Raw genomic sequence first — 27,408 nt, forward strand, 5'->3', positions numbered from 1 at the left:
GAAAGAGCAATGTGAGAGGTCGGTTTCTTTTCGATGCACAAGCTCATTCAGCAGGTTTCTTTGTCTGAGCTGATGACCAGCTGGTCTCACATCCTGCCTGCCCCTCCCCCTCAATCTAGTGGGACAGAGGGGTAATGGGAGGTGTATGTCTGAGCGAGAGAGTGAGTATATAGTGGTGATTGGAGGGGGTTATTCCGGAGATGGATTAACAGGAGTAGGGGGGTTCTGTGAGTTGAGCTGAACTCCACTCATCCTCACTCCTCTGGGGGTCTGGTGGGGTCATTCATCAGTCCATGACGTGCAGTGTCAGGTGGGAAAGAAGAAGTCTGCGAAGTGGTCACAGATCCCAGATCTGCATTACACAGCTACAGGTGTGCATTCTCCTTCCCGCCCCCATTTCAAGCCCAGTATCAGAAAAATCTTAAAAAGGGATGGTAAAGTAATTTTTTTTTGTTTGCAGTCATGATCAGGGTATATTATGCACCAATCTTATAAGTAAAATGCATTCAGATTGAAATATAATATTGGTTATGTTATTAACAGAGTTGTTTTTCATGGCTAAACCAATTTTTTTTCTTTGCCTATACCTGTCCAAATCAGATTATGTATTTTCAATTAATAGTGGGGTTAGGCTAATTTTATTCATACATCATATTTTAAAAAGCAGCTCTCGCCTCCAAATCTGGACTTTTTTTTTGCCCTTTATTAAAGTGGAACTGAGACAGAAGGAACATGGAAAAAACATTAGATTTGAGGTTGTGAGGATTCCACGAGCCGGCATGAGACCGTTTGGCATTTTAAAACCTTCTTTCTGGGAAGTGGCAGCGTTTAACTATGTAAAAGGAATCATAGAGTGCAACACGTTGCTTCTGTAAGGCATGCATAAACACACATCTGACTCGGTGCATGTTACTGCTGCTCAATTATGGCAAAAGTCCCAATGAGAATTTCTTTTTTTTTATATGATTACTTAGTCTCATTAATGCTAGATTCATGAGTGAAACTTAATTAAACAAAAACCCAAACAAATGCTAACTAAAATGGGAGGGACAGTATTTGGAAGAGGTGTGCCTAAAGACAAAAGAGCACCATCATAGTGAAACAGGTTGTAGTGTGATAAGTGTTTCATCTTGTTTTTACTTATGAAGAGAAGGCAAAATGGTAACTGAAATTAACGTTTGAAGTACACAGCCTAGTTATATATCTAAAGTATATGTGGACCAACAGCCAACATGTACTTGGAAAGGGTATATACCTCTCATATTGCTCTGTGCCAAGAGAGATTATATCTGTTTTGACCTGAATGAGTGTTTCATCTCAGGTTATTTCTCAGAAAACAATGCTGAACGTTTTCTGAATCCAGCAGCTGAAATGCTTGACTTGTGAGTTGCTCTTCAAATTTAGCAATTACTAACGGATGATAATTGATAATCTGAATGAGTATTGCTTGCAAGTCACCTTGATATGGAGAATAAACGCAATCTACAACTCGTAGCCTCGTTATAATACCATCCGAGTCCGATCCTGTGTGTTTAAATTGACTTTGAGCACAGTAGCACATTGCTCATCAAATGATCCTGTGTCTTCAGTGTGATTCGGACTAGATGCTGGTCTGTGTGTTGCTGTCTCACGCCACTCTCCCGTGCACTCTGGCCTCTGCCTCAAAGGTAAACACAGAGGCAAAGCTCTAGTGAATAATTGATGGCTGTGGTGGCAGTGGCAGCTGTTTGCAGTAGGGGAGAGTCTGTAGCTGCTGGTGCAATGAGATAGGAAGGATACCTGGTGTTGGCTAAAGACAGACATGATGTAAGGTGACACCATTTTTTTTTGTCCCTCTGTATTTATGTGTTGATCTTATCCTGTAAACAGTTGGTTTAGAAACATCAGAAAGGCATAGGGCTACTTGTCTCTAGGAATGATGTTTATTCTGCATGAGTAAACTGTCTATGGCATTTGCACATCTTCATCAGGTTATGTTTAGGCTACAGACTCCAAAAGGAGGAAGAAAATCACTGCTGTCAATGAGCATATGAAGTTTGGAGCGTTTCAATTCAGCTGTGACATTTCTTCATGAAAGGATGCTGTTTCTGAACTTTCTGATCGTACAGAAGCTCAGGGGCAGCACTCCCAGTCACACAAGTGGCCCTTTGAGGCTAATCTGTCAGGGTGTCGATGTCCCCGTGGGGGGAATAGGTCATCCAGGATGGCATTAAAAACCAACCACAAACAAACGCTGCCCTTTATCTGTAGGCCACACACAATCACTGAGGGCCTATCACTCTGAAAAGTGATAGGCCTCACATCCTCTGTCCAGTGTACTGTCTGTACCAGTGGTTTGTGAATGGATTGCCGCCCTTTATCTTAAGCCTCCTTATCTCAGTCTAATTTAATTTTAATAGTTGAAGAAACCTGGCAGATTTGCATAAAAACTGTAGTTGTGATGCATGCAGAATTAGGCTCAGGCATGAGTGATCTCTGTGGTGACAATATGATGAGTAGATACATTTTGTAATCTTATGGAGCAGCCTAGGTCAGTTCACCTGACCTCGAGTCATTTATAAGAGAAGTTCATTGTTCATTAATTTCCTCAGTCATCTTACCCGCTCCACTCCCAGGTTAAACCAGGTTAAGTTCAATATTGCAGAGTATTTACAGCCACGGTGTGAATGAGGGGAAGAGAAAGAGCATGAACTGTGTGGATTTATTCCCTAACATTCCCTAACAGCTGTGCCGTTATCAGACTGATGGAGCCATTTATACCCGCCGTTAAGGAGCAAGAAACTGCTGTGCTCTCCTTAACAATAGATGTCGCCACTTAGACAGCATCATGGAATAAGTGTTGATACGGAGGAGAAGAAGTCAAAATTGAAAGGCAAGACTTTGTCAAGTGTTTTTTGGGGGGGTGTTTTTGCAAAATTTTTTCCACAAACTCACGTTTTCAAACATTTGGAACATCTCTGTGAGCTTCTGTGCAACATTATTGTTAAAAATGCGGTTGAAAACTGGCGCGATCGTACACTAGTATCTTTGACCCAACCACGACGGCCGCTCGCAAAGCACCAGGTTACAAAACTCAAGAGTGACATGACTGGTCGGTGTCACAGGATGTGATGTGAAAATCATCATCAGACACAATCGACACGTCGAGCATAAAAGCGCCTCAAGTTCAGGCCGGTCAGATCTGTTAACGGCTGTGTTTTTTCTTGTTGATTGCTTTATGTTGGGAGCGTCTCTGTGAGCAGGAAGTGGGATTAATTAAGTTAGTCCTGGAATGGACTGTTTTTGTGTGACCATCTTGAATCTGGACCTTGTTTTTTAGAGCATTTAGAAAACTCAGCGTTTTAGAAAAATTGGGTTATGTTTTAATGCTGTTTGTTCCAGTACTCCTCCAAGCACAGCATTGTTTCTGTTTGTTTCTTGCCCCTGCTCCTCCCGCTCTCGCTCTCCCTCTGTCTTCCATATACATGCTCACAGTGCATAACTGATGGTGTTTCTGATAAAGGACGTTAAGCACCTTGTTTCTTTGTAATCCTAAACGATGTAGCATGAACCATGAAGGAATGTTAAGCTTGAGATCTCAAAGGTAACGATAAAGAAGCATAAATAACACAGCCACAGCAGTGCTTACTACTTTGATAGCATTGTCTGCACACCAGTTTAACTCTTCATCAATTGATGTTACTGCCATCCAGCCACACTGGTTCAAAACCAATACTTTTCACCTTAACCCAAATTTTGAGTAAATATTGTTTCCAAGCCATAGACTGAGCCTTGCATATTTTTACCTTCCCATTGGAGATGTTGATGAAACCCTTGCATTTTCCCTCCCATCTGCTATGTTCAGCCCTGACAGTATTACAACTACAGCAGTGTTTTTTACTATGATGCCCATGTCTACATACTACTTCAGTGCTCTTTACCTAATGTTAGACACTCACTGATGTCACACACATTCTGCACTGTAGACTGTATATAAGTGGGCGAGCAGCTACGTCCGTCCTTTATACAGTCCGTATGTGGTTTAGCTGCTTTTGCTCTGTGAAACACAGAAAATTAAATCTTTCATTCCCGAAGCAAATTAGTGTCGGTGCATGCAGATTTATTAAAACAAACCATTTGTGTACTTTTGTTCAATATCAAGTATGTTCTCAGAGTTCAGGATTTCCTTAACATTAAAGCTATCACTGACTGAACAATCATTAACAACTTATCTAAATTGCCTGCTTCTCTTCCTTATTGATCACAGTATTGATTTTCCCTCCCATTAGCTGGTATCATGAGTGGGTTTTGCAGCCAGTGTTCTGACCATCTACTGATCCTTAGATAAATCAGCTAATACATCTTTATTTACCATTTGCAGTTTTGTATGGCATTTATCATATTTATTTTACCCATGTTTGCACAGCATCTTCCGTTTTTCTGCACTGATGAGCTCTTTAACTAATATATTACAAAACTTTCTGGAAGTGCAAACTTTCTACTTTTGAGTAGAGGGTGGAAGGAGCATATGGATGTTTCCTTTGGTGGATTGTTTTCCGTTGTTGTATTGACTTGAATTGACTTTTTTTGTCCATTTTTGTGTAGGATTGGTAGTATTTACTATTTCTATGTGTGCTTTGGCACAGAGAAAAAACATTCAAACAAAGAAGATATATTTATTGTTCTCTCTAAAAATGTAAGGCCCATCTGTGTGGAAATGGTCTTGTTACTGTGTTCATGGTTGGTTTATTAGTTTTTAAGCAAACACAATGTAGCACAGGCTGGGTGATGCCACACTTTCAGGCCTCTAATAGAGAGGTGCTGATGGGTAAATGTTTGTGTGTAATACAGGAAGAATGAGTGCAAGAGGTCAATAGAAAAAAGCACAGCAGGGATCTTCGGAGATGACAAAGCGGCATGCACGCATATATGTGCCATGCTCATGCCGCTGATGAATAATGAACGAGGCTGTGCCGGGTTTGTGTAGGACGCGGTGACGCTTTGTCCTCTATGGGTGCGTGCACATCAGCAGCCCCTCCGAGCACATATCTGTTCATCTCCAGTGCTACTTTTTCTAAAGAAATGCGTTTGTCTCAGCACTTAAGCCTTTCCTTTCCTTTTTCTTGTGTTGACCTCTTAGCTTTGAAGTGACTTGATGTGGTCACAACAGAGCTGCCAAATCTGATGACTGATGCAGTAAGTGTTGATAGACATGGCATTGTTTACAGTAAAAGGTCAGTTATTTTAACTTGAGCCGTCGCAGCATTTCACAATACAACTCTTTGTGCTCATTTTCTCAGAGGGTGGCTTTCTAATAATACTTCTCCCACCAGGCAAACTTGACAAATCATTTATAGACTTCTGCAGCTTTCCAGAAAATGGGAATCTTTTGAACTCAGGGTGCCCTTTTACATCTTTTCTTATAAAAGGCTGGACCATTTACTCCTGTTTTGATACAGTTTTATGATTAGGGGTAGGGCTGCTCGATTATGGCAAAAATGATAATCACGATTATTTTCACTGAAATTGAGATCACGATTATTTGACGATATTTATTTTGTCCGCCAGAGCTTATATTATTTTTTTACATGCTGTAGTGCCATTTGTGGGAGCATTTCAAGTTGCTATACATCAATACAACTGTTATAGCCCATATTTTAAAAATGTGTATGCATTAAGTCCATAGTAACTACATTAATTGCAAAAAAGTGCAATAAACTACAAAAAAAATTGAAAATCGCTTTTGTTTTTACGTATATTTCTACTTGGAGAAATTTAAGAGGTTTATCCCTCAAAACTTTAAATACAAAAAAGTTGCAAAAAATAGTTTACAACAACAGGAAACTTATTTTGAGTGTCTTCATAGTTTTATTTTTGGAGATACAGCAATTTTTATATACTGCAGGAAAAACAAAAAAACAATCCTATGATGCAAATTTGCAAAGAATGTGCATGTGCATCAAAATAAACTATTTCCAGCAGTGCAATTCGAGTTCTAAGGCCTACAAGTAAAAAAACTACATTTTCCGCAAAAACGACGTCACTTGCGATAGTTCACGTTGACGTCTTTTTCAATGTGGGAAGTGTTAAGAACAGCTGATCGGATCGGCAAAGCGTGTTTCTGGAATATTATGTTTTTGTTCCTGCAAGCTCTTTTTATGCAATTTTTGCAAAGCTATATGTGGAAGGAAACCGTGACCGAGGACAAGCTGATGGCATAAGATGTAAGTACAACTCCTCCGGTTTCATATGGAAAAAAATTTATTGTGCTAGCTTAGCGTTCAGGTTCTACAGGGATTTAAAAATAGTTACACAAAACGAGCATGCTGCTCTGACCGGCTTTAAAGGTTTAACAATAACAATGTATTGAATAATGACTTTAAAAAATAATATAAAATAGTGTGCAAATACTGATAACAGTGCAAATGTTTGCAATATAAGAAATAAATGAAAAATGTGAACTTTGCAGTGTTGCTCTGTGGTGCAGCTACGACACCATAGCAAAGTTTACACACTGTGTCTACTTGATCCACGTCTGACTCCGCGAAGCCATAATGTTTCCACACCACTTAAGTTTTGTTTTTTTTACCTCTCTTTTCAACCAACGGCAGTCCACTCCTCTCCAAATAACTTCTGCTTAGCTTTCCGAGCTTCCCTCGGGTCCTCTTAATTGTTGTGACGCGTGTTCGAAATGCAGAGCAGTGCGCTTGATTTGCCACATGGAGCAGCGCGAGAGTAAAGCATGAGGGAGGGGCTAATAATCGGCTCAGTCATTTTTAATGATCGTTGAAAGCCCAGATCGTAATCGTGATTAAAATTCGATTAATTGAGCAGCCCTAATTAGGGGTCATTTTTAAGCAGATTTGCCTCAGCTCTCCCATAATAATGGTTTTGCTGAGACGTTGTGAGTAGCTCGATGTGTTCTGTGTAATTAACGGAGCGTAGCTGTGTTTGCACTGCAGAACGTGACTTCCTAGGAAATTCAGGCATGTCTGGAATCTCCAGGAGTTTGCCCTACCCTCTGGAAGCTGAACGGACTCTCCCCTCACTCTCACACACACTTGAACTCACTGATTTCACATTCCTGCTGGAAAAGCCCACACACAGACACTTCGCTCAGCGCTGCAGCTTGGCTGATACGCATAACATGCTTCAGTTCAATTCTCAAGCTAATCAAGCTTAATTTTAGTCTCCTTGTTAACTGTGAGCTTCCTTTAATCGAGTAGAGTTTTAATTAACCTAGCCTATGTTCTTCTGGGACTTGAAACACAACTGGGAGCACTGTGCAGAAGCTGAACTTGAAGAATAAGATGAAAATTCAGTTTCAGCTGGTCATTTTTTTCAGATTAAAGCCCAACAAGTGACAGTGATGTCTGCAGATGGATAGATATGTTTTTTGTTATAGGTTGTGTAAGAAATGCTAAAATAAAAAGGTTGCACCAATGTAGAGTGATCTGACGGATCATCATCTGTGAGTGATTGCCGATAAGATTCCAGTCAAGGTCTAAATTTACTCTTAGACTCATAATGGTTAACAAAAAAGTTACCGTAATGGTAGCACCTCTTCCCTCTTGATATGAGTGTGCATGTGGGCCATAGCTGCATTGATTCGTAGTTGTCTGTTGACTTAATGGAAGCCTAGTGTAATTTCCTTTCTGGATGTGTGTGTTAAGACTCTTTGTGGAGAGCCATTTTTACATGCAAACACTGAACTAGTTAATGTTATTCTAGGTGCAAGGAGGAGAAAAAGAACCATTCCAATGTTAATATTTAATATCATTTTAGTAGTCCAGATTATGGTCAACAATTACGGTATGCTAAAACATCCATCGCCTATGCTCGTTCTCTTCAGGCTGAAAATCGGAAATAAACCCATAGGGTGAACATGCTGTGATAACCTGCTGCATTGAGCATTGACTGCTAGCGAGGACTTAAGAACTGCAGAAGGAAGGATGGTGCTGAGTATAATTAGCCGAGTTTATACTAAAAGTCCCCGGAGTGTTTAGTTCCAGGAATTGAAGCCATGGAGCTTTCAGAGAAACTAAAAGGTCCCTCAGCAATTTATTTGTTTTTGCTGTAATCTAAAGAAGCTCTAAAGAAGGTGTTGTCATTGTTCTTGTTGTTATTTTATGATTTGTATATTTAAAAGCGATGGCTGTTTTACTATGTGAGTTTTGCATGCACTAAAATAGAATGATAACCTTAACAAAAAAAAGCCAAACCTTTTGGGGGTTGGTTAGTGGGTGGATGTGTTTTAACAGCAGAATTTGGCATCTTTCTGTACCTACTCCAGGGACGGTAAATCTGAGAGACCCCTGGAAAAACTACAGCGCAAAGTTTGATGCATTGGTTCAATTTGATGAGGACCATTTAAATTTTTTTTTTTTTTTACCAATCTATAAGTTGGAAAACAAACAAACAAACAAATAAAAAAAAAATAGTGGACTGTTGCTCTCCCAAAAGTCACCATCAGCAGCTAAAAATTTGCTATCCCGATCTCAAATTAACGATTAAAACTTTCATTGTTCTGCTATGTTTGGAGTTGACATCTTGGTTAAAGTTAGTAAACCCTGTGGATCCTGCGTTGCTGCTAATGAGGCAGCGGTTATGGTCAACAAGTATAAGTATTGCTGCAGCTTTCTCCTAAACGATAGGTGTTGCAAATAAGAAAAAATAGTGCTCGTTGCAGGAATGTGAATTAAAACTGATTACATTTCTTGGCCAGCTTGGGAATGCCGGTGATCTCACAGAAGAGACGGAGATGTTGCCCTGGCAGTACGAGTTCTGGGCTTCAACTGCTGCCCACATTACCCAGATAAACATAAAGTGATTGGATGGATGGGTGGATGGAAGCAGTGGGAAGGATTTCTGTCGAATGTATCATCTTTACACATTGCTGCAATACTTAACCTCTGTGCCACCAAAGAATTTATATTGATGGATCATAGGAATGCCTGCGGTGAGTCGCCTGCTCGCACAATCTAATCTGCAGCCTCTCCGTTTGGTGCACACCAGTTTAAAAAGTAAGAAAAAGCACAACAGTAGGTGGTTCATTCTAGCAACCTCGTGCCTGCTCCAAGTTCCTTTGGTGGATAGAAAGATGATGGTTAACAAGCTCTGAGCCTTGATGCTGGTCCATATATCATTGGATTTTAAAAATACTTAGTCTTTAGAGCAAGTTCCCCTGTTGACACAGGAGCATTTTTGTTTGTAAAGTGTGTGTGTGCACGCGCCACTAGATGCCTCTGGTTTGACACAAAAACATGTCAGATAAGATCAAGCACATACTGATACTTGTACCCTTGTTGGCTGAACTCATACTTCATAAGACACAGCTCATTGGCGACAGCACAATTCAATCAGTGCTCTAAAGAATGATGTGTCTTGCTTTTTTTCCCTTCTTTTTCTATTAATCTTTCTTACATGCATCATCGGGTCCGCCAGTATTGTATTTTTAGATCGGTTATTATAATCAAAGTTCACAACACGGGACGTGTAGAGGAGCGTGTTTCAGGCAGCCAATGGGAGTCGGCGTGTGAGTGCCTGCGGGCTTAGAGCTCATGTTTTGGTCGCTCCTGGCGTTGATCCTCTCTGGAGTCATGTGGGAGTGGATTGTAGACAACTCTGTAATTACACTGTCTACATGACATACTAATAGGGTTTGGCTTGTAATCCTATGTAACGACATCCTTTTCTTGCATCTTGTATGGAAGGTAACAACTGCGGCTGTGGCTTAATGTATATGGAGAAAAATCTGTAATAAAATTGTAATTAGTATGAAGTCTTCACAGCGATGTTTGTCCTGCTTAAGTGGTGCAGAGGTTCACATGCTGCCATCTTTGGGCAGATAATGTGTCTGAATGAAGCGGTGCTCTGTTTTCATTTTATCGTCACTAGGGAGGTTTCTGCTTCCTCGATTCCCCCGGGCTTTTTCGCTGAACAAACGCTGGTCTCCAAGGTGATGGATCTCCCAGGCCAGCGGCTTGCCTGATGCGGGGGCACATTTATCCTGTGTTGTCAGGGAGAGCCACCAGATTGGCTGGGGCGTCCCAGGCACTGCAGACCTACTCTAGCTGCGTGTGCACACAGAGGCCGTCGATAGTCCAAAACTGCTTTTATCAGAGAAACCTTGACCTCTGTTTGCCCGAGCTAAAACTGTCAAACAGAAGAAGAGCGAGAGAGAGAAAACAAATGGGCTTGTTTCAGAGCCGCATTTGGTCTTTGGGTCTGTGAAGAAGCTACAGCAGCAAGTCAGAGACACGTTACAGCAACACCTAAAGTGGAGCAGTTATTTTTCCACTGGGGGTTGAACGCTAGATGGGCGAACGACATAGAAATGACTTTGTGCTGCTCTTGTAAACCACTTTTTGAACTTTTGTACCTTTTCTGAATATCTACACAATCAGTGTTGACAGACTTCTTTTAAATGAGAGAACACAGGCTCTTTGTATTTGTGGTTACATGCATGCTCACTCTGCACAGACCTATTTCGAGCCAGACCAAACCCTGTTTGTTAGTAAATAAGTAAGAAAACGGTGGGAGATGTTGTGCAAACTAGATTTCTTTTTAGATATCTGATTAAATTTGGCTGCTGGGTTTCAAAGTCCTTTTACTTGATTCCAGGAAACTGAGCGATACTGCAGTGTTTCCCACAGATTTAGACTATTTGTGGCCAGTGAGGGACATGTGCATGCATGTATGTGCAGCTGAGGTTTTGTTATATTCATTTATAGAATAATTCCTTTCATAAGTTTCTACTCTGGAAATATTTTATAAGCCAAGTACTTTGTGACGGTGAATAACTGTACAATAAATCAGCTGCTTCTCCAGTGAGTCTCTAATCCTGCGGTTGTCTGACAGAACCGCAATGTGTGAAATTGTCTCAGGATGTGGGATGGGTGGACAAGGGATAAAAATGCCTGGCCAGCAAGCTGGGCTGGAATTCACTGGCTGGTAGCGACTGAACTTTCAAAATAAGAGCAAAGTGACTGTACACGAGGAAAACCGTGGTTTGGGTCATTCGGTCACTGTCATGGACTGCAGGTCCTTGTTCTGTGCTGCAGCCTCAGTGAGTTCAGTGCAGTGGCACATGGATTAGTTCTCCAGGTGCTGCAGGTTCTGATTCAAAGTTGATTTTCAGGACAGGTGGAGCACAGAGAAGTGGAGAGTGTACAACCATGAGATGAGATAGGATCTAAGCAACCCCTAACTAAATTTGGGACTTTGAGGGACATTTGTCTAATGCTTAGAGGTTGTCTGAAATTTTGGTACTTTAAAAAACTGCTGCCCTTGTGACCCAGCCTTGAATAAGCACAATAAAATGGTGATGGATGGATAGGAAAAACTGGTTTGCATGTAAGTTTGATATTAGAGGGTTAGGGATGTTCGTGTAAGATAAATATAAGCTGTTGTGTTTTATATGAAGCCAATTTCCCTGGCTCCCTCACTAAGTAAATACAGTTGACATAAATTAAAAGTAAACCTTTTTTTATGATCTTACCAAGTAAGCTGTGTACACTTTATTTCACTTTGCTGTCTGCTAATCATCTTTGGCTTTCAGTAGGCAAGAAATCTAGAGATAAGCACATCTTTTTGAGGCACAGTTGTTGTGAGACTTATGTTAACTTTTGCATTTTAAACTCGATCAAAATGTGGGAGATTGACTTGATATGTAGGACAGAGTAAAAAGAGTATAAATGTGAACTCTCACATAAAATAGGACACTTGGACACCATAGATGAGAAACTCGCTGTGGAAACTGACATCAATGACTGCAGCTTTATCAACCCAGCAAGCAAGCAAGTGGGGCCTGGGCTAGCTGGTTAGCAGCAACTGCACTTTCAAAATAAGGGCAAGGCAATGGCTACGAGGAGACTAATGGCAAATGGGGCTTGTCTCTCCGAAAGATGAAATATGAAAGTGAAATGAAGGTGATCTCTTTTTAGTGTGTACATATAGGGCATCTCTGTGCATGGGTGAGGACTCCAATTTCTTTCCACAGTCTAAAGAGATGCACGTTAGGTTAAGTGGTTATACTTAAATGTGTGTGAATGTGGGCACGAGGGATTGTCCATCTTTCTGTGTTAGTGCTGTGATACACTGGTGACCTCACTAGGTTGTACCCCACCTTTTGCTCCATGACAGCTGGAATAGGATCAAACATCCCAACTGGACGAACAGTTGAAAATGGATGTTTACATATAATTTTTAGTGCCTTATTTACACATTGTTTGCTAGTAGTGGCTGTTTTGATGGAAAACTCTTGTTTCGTCAACTAAATTAAAATAAAGAGAACATTTTCAAGGGTTAAAAATCTGAATTGCTAATTAGTCCAAAACAAAAACGGTGAGAATTGATCCTAATCTAGTGGATGAGCTTAAACATTGTCAGTACAAGTACTGTGTGTTTTGCATGTGTGTATATTTAAAAGCTAGCTGAAATGTGTGGCTCTTTGCACTTTGTAACGCTGCACATGCAATATTGCATGCAATATGTGGCTAAAATTAGCAGTGGTGGTAGAATCAGGTTAAACACAGGCCACTGCAGAATGTGGTTATGCATTGCTCTGGTCGAGTGGTTAATGTCTGCTCTGATGCGAGAAACTTGCAAACAATTTACAAAATTACTTGTTCACAACTTTCTGTCACAAAGAGAGAGGTGCTGCCGTCTGTCAGGGCTGTAGCCCTAGTACGTTGCAGGCATCAGAGACAGCAGCTAACTGGGGTTGCATGTTAGTAAAAGCCGAATAGTCTAATTTTTTATTTGGTTTTTTTTTTTTGCATGCCAACTAGCAATGGCAGTAGCAACTTGTAAAGCCGGGCAACTAGATATACAGAACAATAAATTAACACTGTTTGAAATGCTCAGGGAACATTCCTGAAAGAGATGTGTTGAGAGAGGGAGACTAGCCAGACTGTTACCGGAAAACGATAGACGCCGAGCCACATGATACTGTCAGGGAGGCCACAACCTGGACACACACAATGAGTCAATTGTACCGAAGCTGTTCCTACACACTGACACTAAGTTTTTAAAGGAGTAGTACTCTTTGTTATCCCAGTCGCAGTAATCTTAAGGAGCTGCTTGTAGTTACTGAGTGTTGAGGAAGTATTTTTCATTGTCCTGTTTTCCAGTAACTTGTTACGCTACATAAGTCAGGCATTTTCTTCCTGAACAGGTTTCTTTTTCTGTTTCCACCGATCTTCCACTGTGAATCAATCAGCTACAGGAAGTTTTCTTTTGAGATACATTTAAGATATGAGGGTTAGCTCGTGACAAGTATTGACAGTATACTAACAAGCCAGAACATTACTTGTATACACAACACCTCGACCGTGCAGGACCGGAGATGCCGGCTGTCTTGATGCTCGCCGCTGAAGCACAGCTCCACTGTGAGACAAGCTGAGAGCTGGCATGCAGACAGGCAGCGCATACCGGATCCTGCCCATCCAGGAAAGACCCAAACGTCCTCTGTGGGCTATAAACAATAGGGCTTCTGGTTTTTTCGTGTCATGTTTGTGGGAACACAGAGAAAATGAGAGAGCATGTGACGAAGTCAGGGAAAGGGGAGTGGAGGTGGTGGCTCTACTGATCTGCTTGTGTGCTCATTCATTCCTACAGTGTGAGAGCATAGCGGAGGATCTCAGACCATTACTTAAAGTGAGAATCAAAATGCTGACAATAATTCACCCAATATTCTTTGGAGAAAAGTCTTGTTGAGGTTAAAAAAAAGAACCTTTTCAAGAGTGATTTGAAAATGTGATGAAGGGAGTGAACGCAGCATCTAAAACGAGTGCAATAGCAAATTGGGAACATAAGAGTACAGATTCAGATGAGTTTAATTGCAAATTTAAGATGACTTTCTCTCAGATGTGACCAAATCTGACACTTTCATTCTCTACTATAAATTAATCGAGGAAGAAGCAGCATATGAATAAGGTGTTGTTTTTTTTGTTTTGTTTTGTTTTTCCCCCAAATGTCTTCGTAAGATATTGGGAGAGCAAGATCATCATCCAGCTTCTTTGAGTGCTGGTCAGTTAGGCCCATCCCAGGATCAAAACCTTGGATGGATCTAACATGGAGATGTTACTGGAGATGATGATGGAGAATGCTCAGAATATCAGAGGGAGTCCACACAGGTTTACTTGAACAAAAGAGAATTCATTTAAAAACGAGGTGGAGGGAGCCAGAGAGTGTGAGTGCTTTATCTTTGCCAGCTTTTATAGCCTGGACGTCGAGTGAACTGCATCATCTCACAGCCCTCTCTCATCAGTCATCATGAAGAACAGCCTGCGACTAGACAGAGGAAGGGATGTCAGAAAAAGTTGTTTTGATTGAAATATATCTCTAAACTTCACAAATTCGTACCTGACATCTTATAATAATTAGGAAGACTATGACTACATGAATTCAAATTAAACAAATTGGAAAATACAAAATGGTAGCAACCCACTTAGCTTTGCTTTGACTCTGTCGTGATTTGCTCTGACCTCTCCGGGAACCGGCGCTACCAGCCGTCATTTACATTTCTAGGCTGTCGTGGTGCTGACGGAGCCACACCCTTTAGTTTTGTCTCATCATTAGAGGAGCTGTTTCCTCATTCCCTCTGGCACATAGCACTTTATACTTTAAAGGTGTGGTATTGCTTCCTGCTTTCTGTAATGTAGAAGTGGGATGTTGTCGATAAGGTTATTGACTGTTCTGCATTTGTGGGATGATTGATTGGTTCAGTCGGGTAGAAGAGGAGCTGTATGAAGCCTCTAATGAAAGCAAGCTGTAGCACTTGAAGCTTTCAGGCTGGCTGCTGCTTTGAATTTGAGTTTGGGTTGCAAATCTGCACCGGGACTCTTGTTCCTTCTATTTCTGTGTTTGTTTTAATAAAGTTGTGCACATGTTGTTCCAGAGCTGCTGGTGGAAGCTTTTCTATCACTGCGACACTTTTAGCAACCAAAGCGGTAATTAGCCCACCAATACAGCAACACTGGAGGGATTACTTGTCTATTTTTAAAAATACTGCCGACTGGAAATCGCTTTGCTACACCAAGCAATCATGACCAAGAGAGCTGCATGCCACATTGTTTCCCATCATTATACATGTGTCTTTGGAAAAAAGATGAAATGGTACTAGAGTGCCCCCCACCTCTTCACTTTATTTGTAATTCCTTACAAACATGGTATAAAACTACTTTTAAATGAGTTTCTCTACAGTTAAAACAAGAATATAGTCCGAGTGAAGTGTATTCGTGTGGAGGAGCCTCTTAGTCACACAATGTCACATCCACCTGTTCCTCCTTTAGTTCTGTGTCTACATCAGTTGACAGAAGCTGTTACAAGATAAAGATGAGATATAGGCTATATTTATCCTGGGAGTTGAGGAAATTACTAGTTTGAAAAGTCAAATATAGTATCACAAATCAAAATTTACATGAGAAAAGGCTCATTAAAATCTATGCACTCTTTTTAATTTTTGTAAAGTTGTCCCGTGAACCAGATTGCAGTCTTTGACTTCATGTTTTTTTTTTATAGCTGCAATTTACAGATGACTCTGAATCTGTAAATTGCATCACATGCAGGCAGTCATACAGTTGCTATAAAAGGCTATGAGGATGTACTGAATAAAACGTCTGTGTTTGCATGATAGTGAATGCTGTGTAGAATGGGCACATTGTGGGTTGCAACTTCCTTGAGAAATGCTCGTCTGTACAAATATGACTTTAAGCCACTAGTCACAGGAAACCAAACATTACAAAATACAAGAGATTAAATAAAAATCTGCTGATCTGTTGGTTGGTATGTTCAATTCAAGGCCATGCTTATGTAGCACGGATCCAGAAAATAGCAAAGTGGTAACCGCTTGGAAGTATTTCATGTGAGCTACAAGAACATCTTTTCTTTGTAGGTTTGCAAAAGAATAGACTTGACTTCAAACTGTGGGCAAGTGAGTTGGCAGTGACCACTGAAAGCCATATGCTGTCTTTTTAATATTGTTAATATTTAAGTTTAAGACCTTGCTTTATAGTTTAGCTTATAGTTAGAATAAGGTTTATGATATGCTTTGTGACTTAGTTGAAATGGTTAAATTTGGGCGTAAGAGGCTTAGGAATGCATTATTGCGATTGAATATGCTTACAAAGATAGCCAAACAAACTCTGAGTGCGTGTCTTTTTCATACACGCAGAGGTCTGAAAAGAGAATGACTTTTAGCTAAAGTATGAGAAGAGTTTATCCCTGCGACGTCAAACTACACTGTACTTGTGCATGTCCCCAGCAATACAAATGTCAAGTTAGAGTGCTGTTGAGCTACACATACGGACAGATTTCTCAGATTACCAGTTGATGCTATGAGATGGCAGAAACAGCTGGCTAATAGGAAACTTAAGTGCTGAACATTTGGTCCTCTCCAGGCCAATCCTCACAGACATAAGTCCTGTGTAAACTCTGCAAAACTGAACCGCTCTCCCCAGAGGCAAAGGGGGGAAAGCTCCTGTCGTCACTGTTATTTATTACCATGTAAACTGTGGAGAATCCTTTGCACTCACAGTAGCTTTGCAGAAACCTCATCAGGCTGCGCAGTTACTACGCTGAGGGGTTGAGCTCTTACGTTGGGCCTCATGATCATTGTTTCAGTTGAGGGTTCCTCTTTCCTCCTGAGCTGCTCCCTCCTGTTTGTACAGGCAAAGGAAGCAGTGACTCAGAAAGCATAAATACACAACTTTACTTGTATACACGCAACGAAACGCACTTGCATAAACTGTGTACATGCACTACCTCCGAGCCCTAACCCCGGCAGCTGCGCCCATCCGTCCATCTCTCACTGAGTCTGTGCTGACTCGTCCTCACTGAAGAAAGCATGGCAGCAAAAGGAGCAGAACTTTTTGTCTACAGGACAGATGGAAGAAGAGAGAAATTACTATCAATGCCAGGATATTAGTTTGGGACATAGAGTTAGTAGTTTGGGGGTCTTGCAGAATTTATAAAGAAAGCTTAAGGATTCAGAAAGTAAAGGCGACAAGTAAATATTTCTGACCTTGTTGGCAGGCACCAGAAATAGTAGTTAGTTTAAATTAATAAATCTTTTAACATCCTTTTAACCTGTTAAAGGATTAATAAACAGGATAATCTGTTAAAATGTCACCTGAGGCTGCAGTGTCACTCTCTCTGCTATGAGAAGTAAACAAACCAGGTCAAAATCAGGGCAGTTGAAATTTGTACTTTTAATGGGGAACTGTGACATACAGCCGCTTGACTGTGGTGATGTGTGACACCAGGAAAGACGGCTGCACATGTCAACATTGGAAACGGATTCAAATAGAAATACATACTCCTTTTTCTACGGCCAGTATTTAACATTGACCATTAAATTGTGCTCGGTTTTGACTCGTTTTCTCTTGTATTTTTTTTATCTTGAGGCTAAGCAGCTCCATTTTTGTTTTCTCTCTTATTAAATGCCTAGAAAACTGGTCGCCAAAACCTTCCCTGGTGTCCGCTGAGCTTTAAATGAAGTGGAACAGAATACGCCTAGGAGCAGCTTTTTAAAAAGACATTTTAAATAATTTTAAAGTTTTAAAATTGCCTGCTTTTAATTTGAAGCATATCACGCTCTTATTACATAATAAATATTTGGCATTTGTGACTGAAAACATCGTTTTCTTTTGGATACTACACATGCGAGAGCAAACGTCCTCAATTCAGACGTCTTTAAGCTGCCTGATGTTAGTTCAGAGTCCGATTGCTCCCTTGTGATAATAACACAGGTGATTGTCATGTGAACTCACGGTGAGGGCGTGGGTGCCATTTCTTGTTCTGTCCAGGCAGCGCCCTCCTCTAAATCAAAAGGAGCGTTTCCACTAAGGAGAACACATCTGAGGCAAACTTTCTTCTGCTGAAAGAGCAACCATGTCCCAATCTCATTATTATGGCATTATCTGGGGTTGATGTGTGAAAACGGCTTAAGCACCCAGCATGGTTGGTAGTCCACAGTGACTATGGAGACCTTTACACAGCTTTACAGGCCTTTGTATTAAACAGGGGCGGGGGGGGTAAATCTAGGTTTGTTCCATGTTAGTAATCAACAGCACATAAATAAGATGCAAGACAAATAAGAGATTATGAAATACAGATTACAGCAATGTTTAAACAGCTTTAATGGGCCCAGCACAGAAAAAAGAATGAACATTGATGCGAATAAGAAAAAATTTATTGGCCTTATTTGTATATTTGATCCAGGACATCCCAGATACCGTCACTATATTGACCAAGCAGTTTTTATTGAGAGGAATTTTTACCTGTTTATTTATGACTAACGCAGAGCTGCTGGTAAGTGGCGACAGGCTCAGGTATGTCTTGCCCTGGCTTTCAGTTGTGTTTGCGCTCCACACTGATCAAAGTCACTTAGACAGGTGTAAGCGCTGTAGATGGCAGTCATGCTGTCAGCCACACCACCGTCACCACGCCCTTCTATCTGTGTGGCCTTTTCAGCCCTCCCGGGGGAGCTGCTGGAACCGGATAAGGGTAGTCATGGCTCAAAGTACCACTTAAGTGGAGCACAAACACTCAGGCGCATATGTGGACCGTTTTTAAAATTACGCCAAACAAAGGCGTATGTATACATGCGCCTGCTTTTCTCTGTGCTTCCTGCAGATTCTGTGAGAGTTAATAGAATTAGATGTACCGTCTTAAATGAAATGCACATGACCATTCATAGATGAAATTTGCAGCGTAGTGCTGGTGTGTTTGTGTATTTTGCTTCAGTCTCTCACACACGCAGACACGCAAAGTGGGAGATGGCGGGTGAGAGCAGAGGAAGTGGAATGATAGTTTATAGTTGTGAGTAGGTGGATGGTTGTATTGTTGGCTGATGCGTGTGTGGGTTTTCTGGTGAGGCCACTGGGAGCATTAAACTCCACACTGTGTTTAGACCGGAGTGGACTAGTCTAAACTGCATAATAAATACCATTACTCATTTGTGAGATAAAGGATGCGTGTCTGTAGTTCGTTGGAATTATGTTTTTGGTCAGTAGCTGAAGTCTTTGTCCCACTTAGTTGTGCAGGCTGTCCGGAGCACTGTGGGGCTCTATTGTTTACCCTCCATTCTTCATTAATAATCCACCGTCACCCCCTTTCTCTCGGCTCTCTCCTCTCCACTTTGCACACAATCTTCCTTTTCTCCTTGTGCTGTTCTCCCCACACGCCTTCTCTATCCTTCTTAGTCATTCCTTTCTTTTGTTATCTTTCAGCACTTTCTCCTTTAAAGTCTTCACCCCCTCCTCTTCTTCTCTGTGGTGCCCTCTCGGACAATGAAGGAATCCCCAGGCTGGGTCGGAGGAAGAGGGGAGAGCAGCTAGAGCTGGACTGTGACTGACAGCCCTGTGTGGGACTGGCTGTTTGGCCTTTGTCCCTCTGCCAAGGAAAATGGAGGGAACCCAGAGAGGTGGAACAGTGGGAAGGCGGAGGGAAGAAAGACCAGTTAGGGCATCATTCATGTGTAGAAGTTTTGGCCAAAGCCTCGCCTCCCCCTTCTCCTGCAGAGTAGCCCAAACATTGCTCCATGTGCTCCATTAGCACTGGCCTTGAAATGACCGAGATTGAAATCCTGCTGGTGTTGGTGCTTTTAGCTTCATATAGCTCTACACATACGAGGAGGACGAGAGCTAGGGAGCGGCCTTCTGTCTGTAGCCACTCATGTACCGACTGAGTTTATACCACAACAATGGCCACCGCTGTCTGTAGAGACAAGCGTCCAGTAATGAGCCTCTCTCGGGTGACCGACCAAGTTACTCAGTCAACCAGATCCTCTCAGCTTTTTATTTCCCCGGACACTGAAAGAGTTCAGGAAAGCACAAAAGCATGGGCTTTCCCCTCCCTTCTCTTTGAGCCCCTCACCCGATTGTGTGTGTGTATGTTTGTGTGTTGAGAGGGAATGGCTGTTTGGAAGAGTGGGGACATAAGGACTAGGCTGACAGGGCAGATTTGGCATGAGATTAGGGGGCCCAGGAATGTTTGGATAGGAATTTCAGTTGTGCATTAAAGAGAATTTTAATGACCGTATGTAATTTCCCTCTTTCTGGCACACTTGGGTTGATTTCATATGTGCATCCATTGATTAAGTGCTTTTTTAAAGCAAGCTAAGACCTGAACCAGTGGGTTCAGTTGCATAGTTTTTGTTTTAGTTAGAACTAAGCCAGAAAAAGTTTATTCGTATATCAAGCACAATGAGCTACCACAAAGCTTTAGCATTACACTGTATAGTACTTTTGCAAAATGCTTCATACTGATGGAAAAAAAACAACACAAAAGGAACAATAGTGTAGTAAAAATAATGAAAGTAAAAGTTAAATCCATTAAAGAAACAGAGACTCAGTAAGAGAGTTATTAAAAGCAAACATTAAAATGATTACTTAAGACCAGCAACTTGGCTACAGAAAGACTAAACAAGTATGCTTTTATTTTTGAATTAAATAGTCATAATGTTATAAGTTTAACAGGATTCAGAAGATTAAAAAGGGGCTCAAAACCAGGCGGCCGGGTTCAGATAATCTGATGGGTCGAGTTGCTGATGGGTCGAGTTGCTTCATAGCTTAAGAACATATTGACGTCCTCAACCACGCAGAGCCTAAAAAACTGATAATAAAGTTTTGAACTAAGTCAAAAACTAATTGGAAGCCAATTTAATGACCTCAGCACAGCTTTGAAGACTTGGATTGTTACTTAACTTTTCTTCAGTCTGAATTACAATTAATTTCTTGAAATATGTTTTTAAAAAGTAGCTTTTAGTCAACAAACCGACATTTTTTTTAGATTGAAGTTTCTCCCTGATCCAGTGCAAATACCCTTTGTTTTAAAAAAAAAAAAAAGAAGAAGAAGGTTGAATTAAGTTTTTGTGTGCGTGCTTGTAGATCGGCTTGCTCCGTCTCTAGTCAGATGGCAGGATTGGAGGGAAACTAAAAGCTAACTGGAATCACTTGATTGGAACACTGCAGCCTCTGTAAACATCAGGCCTGGTCTAACGGTCGAACGTCACTAATACAAAGCACGTACAGTCCACCCAGATTTCCTCATGGTATAAGTAGCCACATTTTAATTGGAGTTAAGTGAGGTTGACATGTATTTCCAGTGTATGTAGAAATACATGTAGATTTAAGACTTCTTCAGTGCACATGGCTGCTGCCTTAATGCCCAGACAGTCTTACTACTGTAGCCGGAGTTCTGAAGCTGGAATATGCAACACATTTTTGACAGTATTAGACAAAAGAAATTCATAATAACCTTTAAGCATGTTGTAATTGGAGTGATCTGAGAGTGAAGTGGACTCCTGGACTCTCAGGATTTAGAAAATATAGCTTGGAATGGGAGACTTCACCAATTGCAGGTGTTTCCTCAGATCGCATCATAGCTGTGTAGACAGAGTCTGTGCAGTGGTGCGTGGGTTAAGCAGAGGACTTTAACTTGGGAGTGTGAGGTGTTTCAGTGGATTTAGGGCACTGTGGCAATGGGGCTATTCCTTCTTAAATAAATTATGTAATTATTTTTCCCCTGCAAAGAAGTTATTTGCCAAGTACTTTGTGACTGAACAAATAAAGGATCAAACTAATTAGCTCCACCATCCTGGACAGTAGCTGGAGTGGCCCTCCAGATGAGGACAATGACTATCGTTGCCATTTGCAGTGCAGTATGGTGGAGTGCAGTTTGGGACAAGACACTGAAGCAGCTGAATGATAGAGAAGACCACCAGGGCACTGACTTGCTGGGACTGAACTTTTAAAAACTTTAAAAAGAAGTGAAATTTAAAAATGCTAAAATTAGTTGCCAAATAATCCTGGGTGACTCGCCCATGTAGAGTCCGTGCGAACAACACCGGTGTTGAAGACTATAATACTCTGCATACTCATGTGCTCTGAGTTAAAGACCTACAAAGCAGGATCTCCTTTGGTATGCCTAAATGATGACTGTGATGAACAAGCATGCGTGCAAACACATCCTGAGGCACATAGCCCTCGTCTGAGTGCAATGCAGCCTAAACAGGACGAAGCATCTAGGGAGTTTCCATGCACTTAAAGGTAGCATGCCTTTAGCTTAGTGTTTGTTTTTGTTAGATGCATTGCTCTCTATAGCAGGCAGGGTGATCGGGCTTGATTTTACTCTATACAATGAGGAATTTCCTGAATAAGTACACACTGCACACAAAACATTTCACCCAAGTTAAACAGACCCAGTCCTCCCACTAGTGAAATCTTACCAGAATCCAACTGCATCTGTGCAGCTGTGTCAATTCTCATAACTAACTTGCATGCAGTTGGGTCACTGACCAAACGTGCAAAGTTGGTGCAAAAATATAAATGCAAAGCATAAAACCCACAAAAGGGAAAAACAAAACAAACCATGACAGAGAGGAACCTCGCCTTCAGGTTTTAGGTGAAGGGGGAGGCAAGAGGTTTTATTTTTTATTTTTTTAAGGCTGATCCAAAGTCAATTAAACCTAAACACATCCATGTGTTTGTTTCATAACTGATGAAGTCCAGCATGTGTAGCTTACCTTCTGTGCCTGTTTCAGTTACCTTCTATTTTGTGTTTGTGACATCGTGCCTCCAATAAAAACTGGCCCGTCTGCTGAACGAGACGTCCTGATCAAACAAATATTTAACCGTCTGCGTTTCTAGGGCTTGGCTACTGTTTCTAGTTTGAATGTTTTTCTGTAGGCACAAGTGAAACTTGAAAGTGGGCTGTATTGACTGATATGCTGCACATTACTATAAGTGTTCTGACACCCCGCACTGCCACACTGCCCTCTGCTGACGCCTGTGGTCTGCCCCCTTCACTCCCTGCTGCTATGCAGTAAAACATCCTCCTGTTCACAGCTTCGCTCTCTTCCTTGTACAAACAGCTCTTGTCGGAGCCTCATTAAAACACTCTGGTTGCAAAGTCGTAAAAGAAAAGCATCACACTGGTCTCGTTGTCACCAGTGTGTCATCTCGCTCCAGAAATAGTTACCGTCACGTACATATTTGCAGTCCTGCAAATCCCACTGAAGTGACTGAACAGACTGCCACGCTGCGCTGAAGAGACAACAGTGTGGGTACACAACTTGTAATTCCTGATGACCCATTGACCAGTATGACACTGCTTGTTTTCCAGTGTTTGATTTGAAAATAGATCAGTCATGGTGGAAGCGTCAAAGACATCAGACCCGGGTCTCATTGAAGGAGCTGACATTTATTAGCCGTTCTGAAATTAGATGCATTCAAGAGCAGATTTTATTGTTGTTCTTGTTCTTGTTTTTGTTTACAACATTTTATTTAGTTATTCACCCTGATGTGGTTGCAGTGACAGATGGGGTAATATTGCACGGAGGGTATGGACTGTGTATGTAGACTGGATTCATCTGGTAACTTAGGTAATGTGAGGTAAATGCACGAGACCTGTTGATGCGTGTGTTCCAATTATTCAAAATAAACACTGAGACCAATGCAAATTCCAGGAGTTTGCTGGGAGTAATGGCAAAACAGGAGGGCGTTGGAGTGTTGGCACTTACGCTCTCCTTATTGATCAAATTCTGGGTAACAAGTGTGCAGAAAAAAGCTCCCTGTAACCAGTAGTCGTAGTGTCGTCTCCCTCCAGGAGCTTAAAAACTCTGGTTCAAGTGTGGGGGTTCTAACACCACCCTGAGGGGTTTTTCATCTTTAAGTTTTTCCTGTTCTGCCCAGTAAGGTTTCCTCCTCCCCTCCCAGAGGCTGGTTCCCACCTGGCTCCTGCACATGGTTACCTGTTCACATGATCACCTCTCAGCTCCTGTTTCTCGTTTCTGCCATTTGATCCCTCTCACCTGCTCCTCAATGAGCCAACGCCCACTCTCTGTTTATTTTCTCTGTTTATGTTCTCCTCCCATTTCACTCGCCATCAGGTGGGGAACTTCCAATCAGAATTTTGGAAAGTACCGGCGAGCCCGTCATTGCGCTGCCAGCAAAAGACGAGCCAAATTTTTGGGGTATAAATGCCTTTTAACCCCTGCCAAACGAAACGCATCGCTAGTTATCAGGAAATGTCTGTCATTGAGGAAACCAGTGGAGCTGAACACAAGCTTAAACACAGAGCTTTCTCTCGGGATGTTTGTTTTTACCCTTATGTCAGACAAAATCCTCATAATACACATGAAAGAAGATTTGGCGCTATCTGATTTATTTCATATTTATGCAACGGTTCGGAAGCTGTAGCGTAAGCAGGTTTTTTAAAATCTTTAATCCACAGTGGAGGAGGAAGAGCTTAGAAATTGTTTGGATTTTTCAGTTTAGTAAACGAATCATTGGTGATTGAAACACAAAAGTTGTTTTCAGCAGAAGATGCTGCTGATGGCTTGAGGTTTAATTTGAATTAAGGTCGAGGCTCCAAGCTTGCGGACGTGAGGGCACTCTATGTTCAGAAAAACAACCCGAAGAATAACTTTATACAAATTCCTTTTCCAGAATGCTTTAGTCTGCAAGTTCCTGAAGGCTGTTCCTCCCTGTCCGAGCAGTTGATGGGACTGTTGACAGGGTGGACAGTGGATCCTCTGTGGGCAGTACAATCCGGGTCTGATTGAGGGGTTAATAACTGCATAGTTCTGTCCTGTTACTCTTGCTGCTCCTCGCCAGCTTGTCTTGTCTGTCCATCTGAGCAGCAGATGACACGCACACAGTGCGGCTGGCGGAGGAATGTTTCTGAACGCTCGCCTCTCCAACAACCGGGCTCTTGTGAAAGCACTTGGCACGGCCACAGCCGCAGCACTCTTCCCAGCTCTGCCACTTTGTTTGGCTGCCGTTGCCATGGTGTGGAGGAATTTTTTTTTTTTTTTTTTTGGGAGAATATAAGGATGGATTTTAATCCCCCCCCCTTTTTTAAACCAGTTGTTTAGATGCTGCCCTCTTTTGCACATAAAGGATGTTTCATGTTGAATTTATGGTTGGGCAGAGAGGAATGTCAACAACACTTGAGAAACACAACTGAAATCGTTTGTAGGACTTTTGACCAAAACAATGAACTAATTTATCTATTAGGTGTTTGTTGGAGTCATTTACTTATCTTGTGTGTCAATTTTTGTGCCACAAAAACACTAATCTGCTTATCTTTTGTTTTGTATCACCACACACGGTTTTTCCTTTCTCATAATGTGCCGTTGTGGGGGTATAGTTAAATTAAAGAGTCTGTGTTACCTTATTTTACAGAAGTTTCTGCATTTTCCTGTAATTTGATAATAATAACAAAAACTGGTTGGAAAATATTTTTATTACCGTCCTTCAGGGAAGGTTAACACTTCCTTGAAGAGAGGCAGTATTATTTTTGGGATTGCTGCCAGACCTTTGACCTTGTTTCAAGTTTGCTGTTGATATAATCAGTAGAATTAATCAATAAGGAAAGGAATCATTAATTGCGCCCTGTAATCATAACTAAATTGTGGATATGCCTGAGGCTGCATGTGGACCATCATCAGCTCTTAATTTTATGTGAGATCGCATTGCTCTTACTACTCCTGGTCTAAAAAGGAACATTAATAAAGCTGAAACAACTAGTACATCAGTTAATCCAGGGACTGAAATCATGAGATTTTTTTGATCATTAATTCTCAAATGCTATCATCCTGCTGCTTGTGCATTGAGCCTGATTGAAAGAGTTATTCTGACTAATGTTGTTTAATGTGTGTTTACAGCCTTTCTTCAGACTACTGAACCTCCGGAAACTCGGCCTGAGCGACAATGAGATCCAGAGACTCCCGCCTGAGGTGGCTAACTTCATGCAACTGGTGGAACTGGACATCTCCAGGAACGGTACAAGCTCACTGCGAACCATCTGTCATAACTCTCATAAAACCACCCTTTGACACATTTTTTTTAAAAGTATGTCCTCATATGGGGATAGTGACTTTAGTTTACAGCATAAAACAATAAAGTCACCACTGTTTAGCAAAGTATAGAAAACATTATGAAGTAAAAGGACTCAGGAGGACATAACCAGTGTCTTGATCGCCCAGGACCAGTAAGAACTGCATATTGGGCAAGTTCATTGGCCAACTTTGTAATGAAGTTTCCACCAGTGACAGTTGTGTTCACCCGTGAAACCCCTCTCTAACAAACATTTATCTTTTTATGCTGCCACCCACTTATTTTCACATTAAATGAAGTGACTTTGACTTAAAAGGTCCAAATCTGATGGTTTTAAACAACTAAACTCATCTTCATATCAATGGGACTGACAGTTTTTACCCGTCACTGAATGTAGCTTCCAGAGTATGACACGATGTGTGCTCTTTATACATGCAGAAAGTACTGATGCAGGGGTCACATTGGCTTCAGTTAAGTTAAGCTTTATGTTATAAAATTGGGGTCAGGGTGTATGAGATTAGTGAAATAAAGCGGTTAGTCTTATTGGGGTTGAAAGACAACATGAAGCCAACGCTGTTCATGGCCAGACAGCACAAGTGCTTCATTCGCAACGGTGACTAAAAATTGATGCATGACTACGGTAAAACGTACCACAAGTATGTGTAGAAATAAAAAGAATACAAGGTTAAAGCCCAGAAACATCTATTTTTCATATCAGCGGTCCAGCCTCGTGCCGAAGCCTCGTATCTCTGACACACACAGTGAGCTGTGAGGAGCTGCCTCTGTGCCTGAGACGGCGAACCCAGGTGAAGTCAAAGAAAACACTTTTCTAGACTTCACAACAGCAGCCCTTGTTACTCTAATCATAATAATCATAATAAAACCAGTGAGGGTAAAAAGCCAGTAGTAGCACTTTATCAAATCACCTGTTCCACAAGGTTAGACATGAAGCTTCAGCTTCTCCCATAAACCATCACTTTATTTAACACCATGATGAAGATTTTAGAAATGAAACCTGCCTGTATGCAGATTAATTGCTGGAGTAGTTTTCTATGATCTTTATATTTGCATTTTACATCTTTAAGTTTGCTTCAGGTTGACAGCAGTCTTTCGTTGTCACTGCAATACCTGCAGCATGCAGTGGAAACAAATTTTTGCACCCCAGTGTAAGGAGAGCATGGTCAGATCAGTTAAATATTAGCTAGCCCTCTGTGCCAGATTCAGATAGCCATCTATAAATGTACGCCTAAATGACAAAACCATCCAAATCAAACTGCTGATTCTGCCCTCGGTCAGAAAGGTAAGGTGAAACCCACGTCTGAGTTTGCCCAGCGATATTATTTTCTGCTGTAATGCGCACAAATATCTTGCCCTTTCCACGTCCTTGAATACTTCACATACACAAACGCCGTGGTAGTGGCAGAAAGGTCTCTGTGTTAGATAGGAGACATCTGCCCTGCTACACACTGCATCAAGTGCTGGGGGAGGCAGTGTGCAGTGGCCTGTGAGGGCCTTTCCCATCTGTCTGCCTGTCTGCTTCCCCACTCCTGCTGCAGGACAGTGCTGAGCCAGATAAATGTGA

The 27,408-nt window shown here is 41.5% G+C and overlaps 1 protein-coding gene across 4 annotated transcripts in view; it reads left to right on the forward strand.

Moving 5' to 3' along the window:
* Window positions 1-27,408, forward strand: part of scrib (scribble planar cell polarity protein) — an 80,960-nt gene that overhangs the window by 7,311 nt on the left and 46,241 nt on the right. For all 4 annotated transcript variants that reach the window (XM_086306578.1, XM_086306580.1, XM_086306579.1 and 1 more), the window contains exon 2: window positions 25,655-25,772. In XM_086306578.1, the coding sequence (XP_086162704.1) occupies window positions 25,655-25,772 (118 nt within the window). The remainder of the gene's footprint in view (window positions 1-25,654; window positions 25,773-27,408) is intronic.

Source organism: Aulonocara sp. 'chitande type north' Nkhata Bay, linkage group LG9, assembly GCF_057382095.1.
Source record: "Aulonocara sp. 'chitande type north' Nkhata Bay isolate Kocher_YH1m ecotype deep benthic linkage group LG9, A_spYH_male_GT1.1, whole genome shotgun sequence".
In the NCBI taxonomy this organism is placed as follows: Eukaryota; Metazoa; Chordata; class Actinopteri; order Cichliformes; family Cichlidae; genus Aulonocara; species Aulonocara sp. 'chitande type north' Nkhata Bay.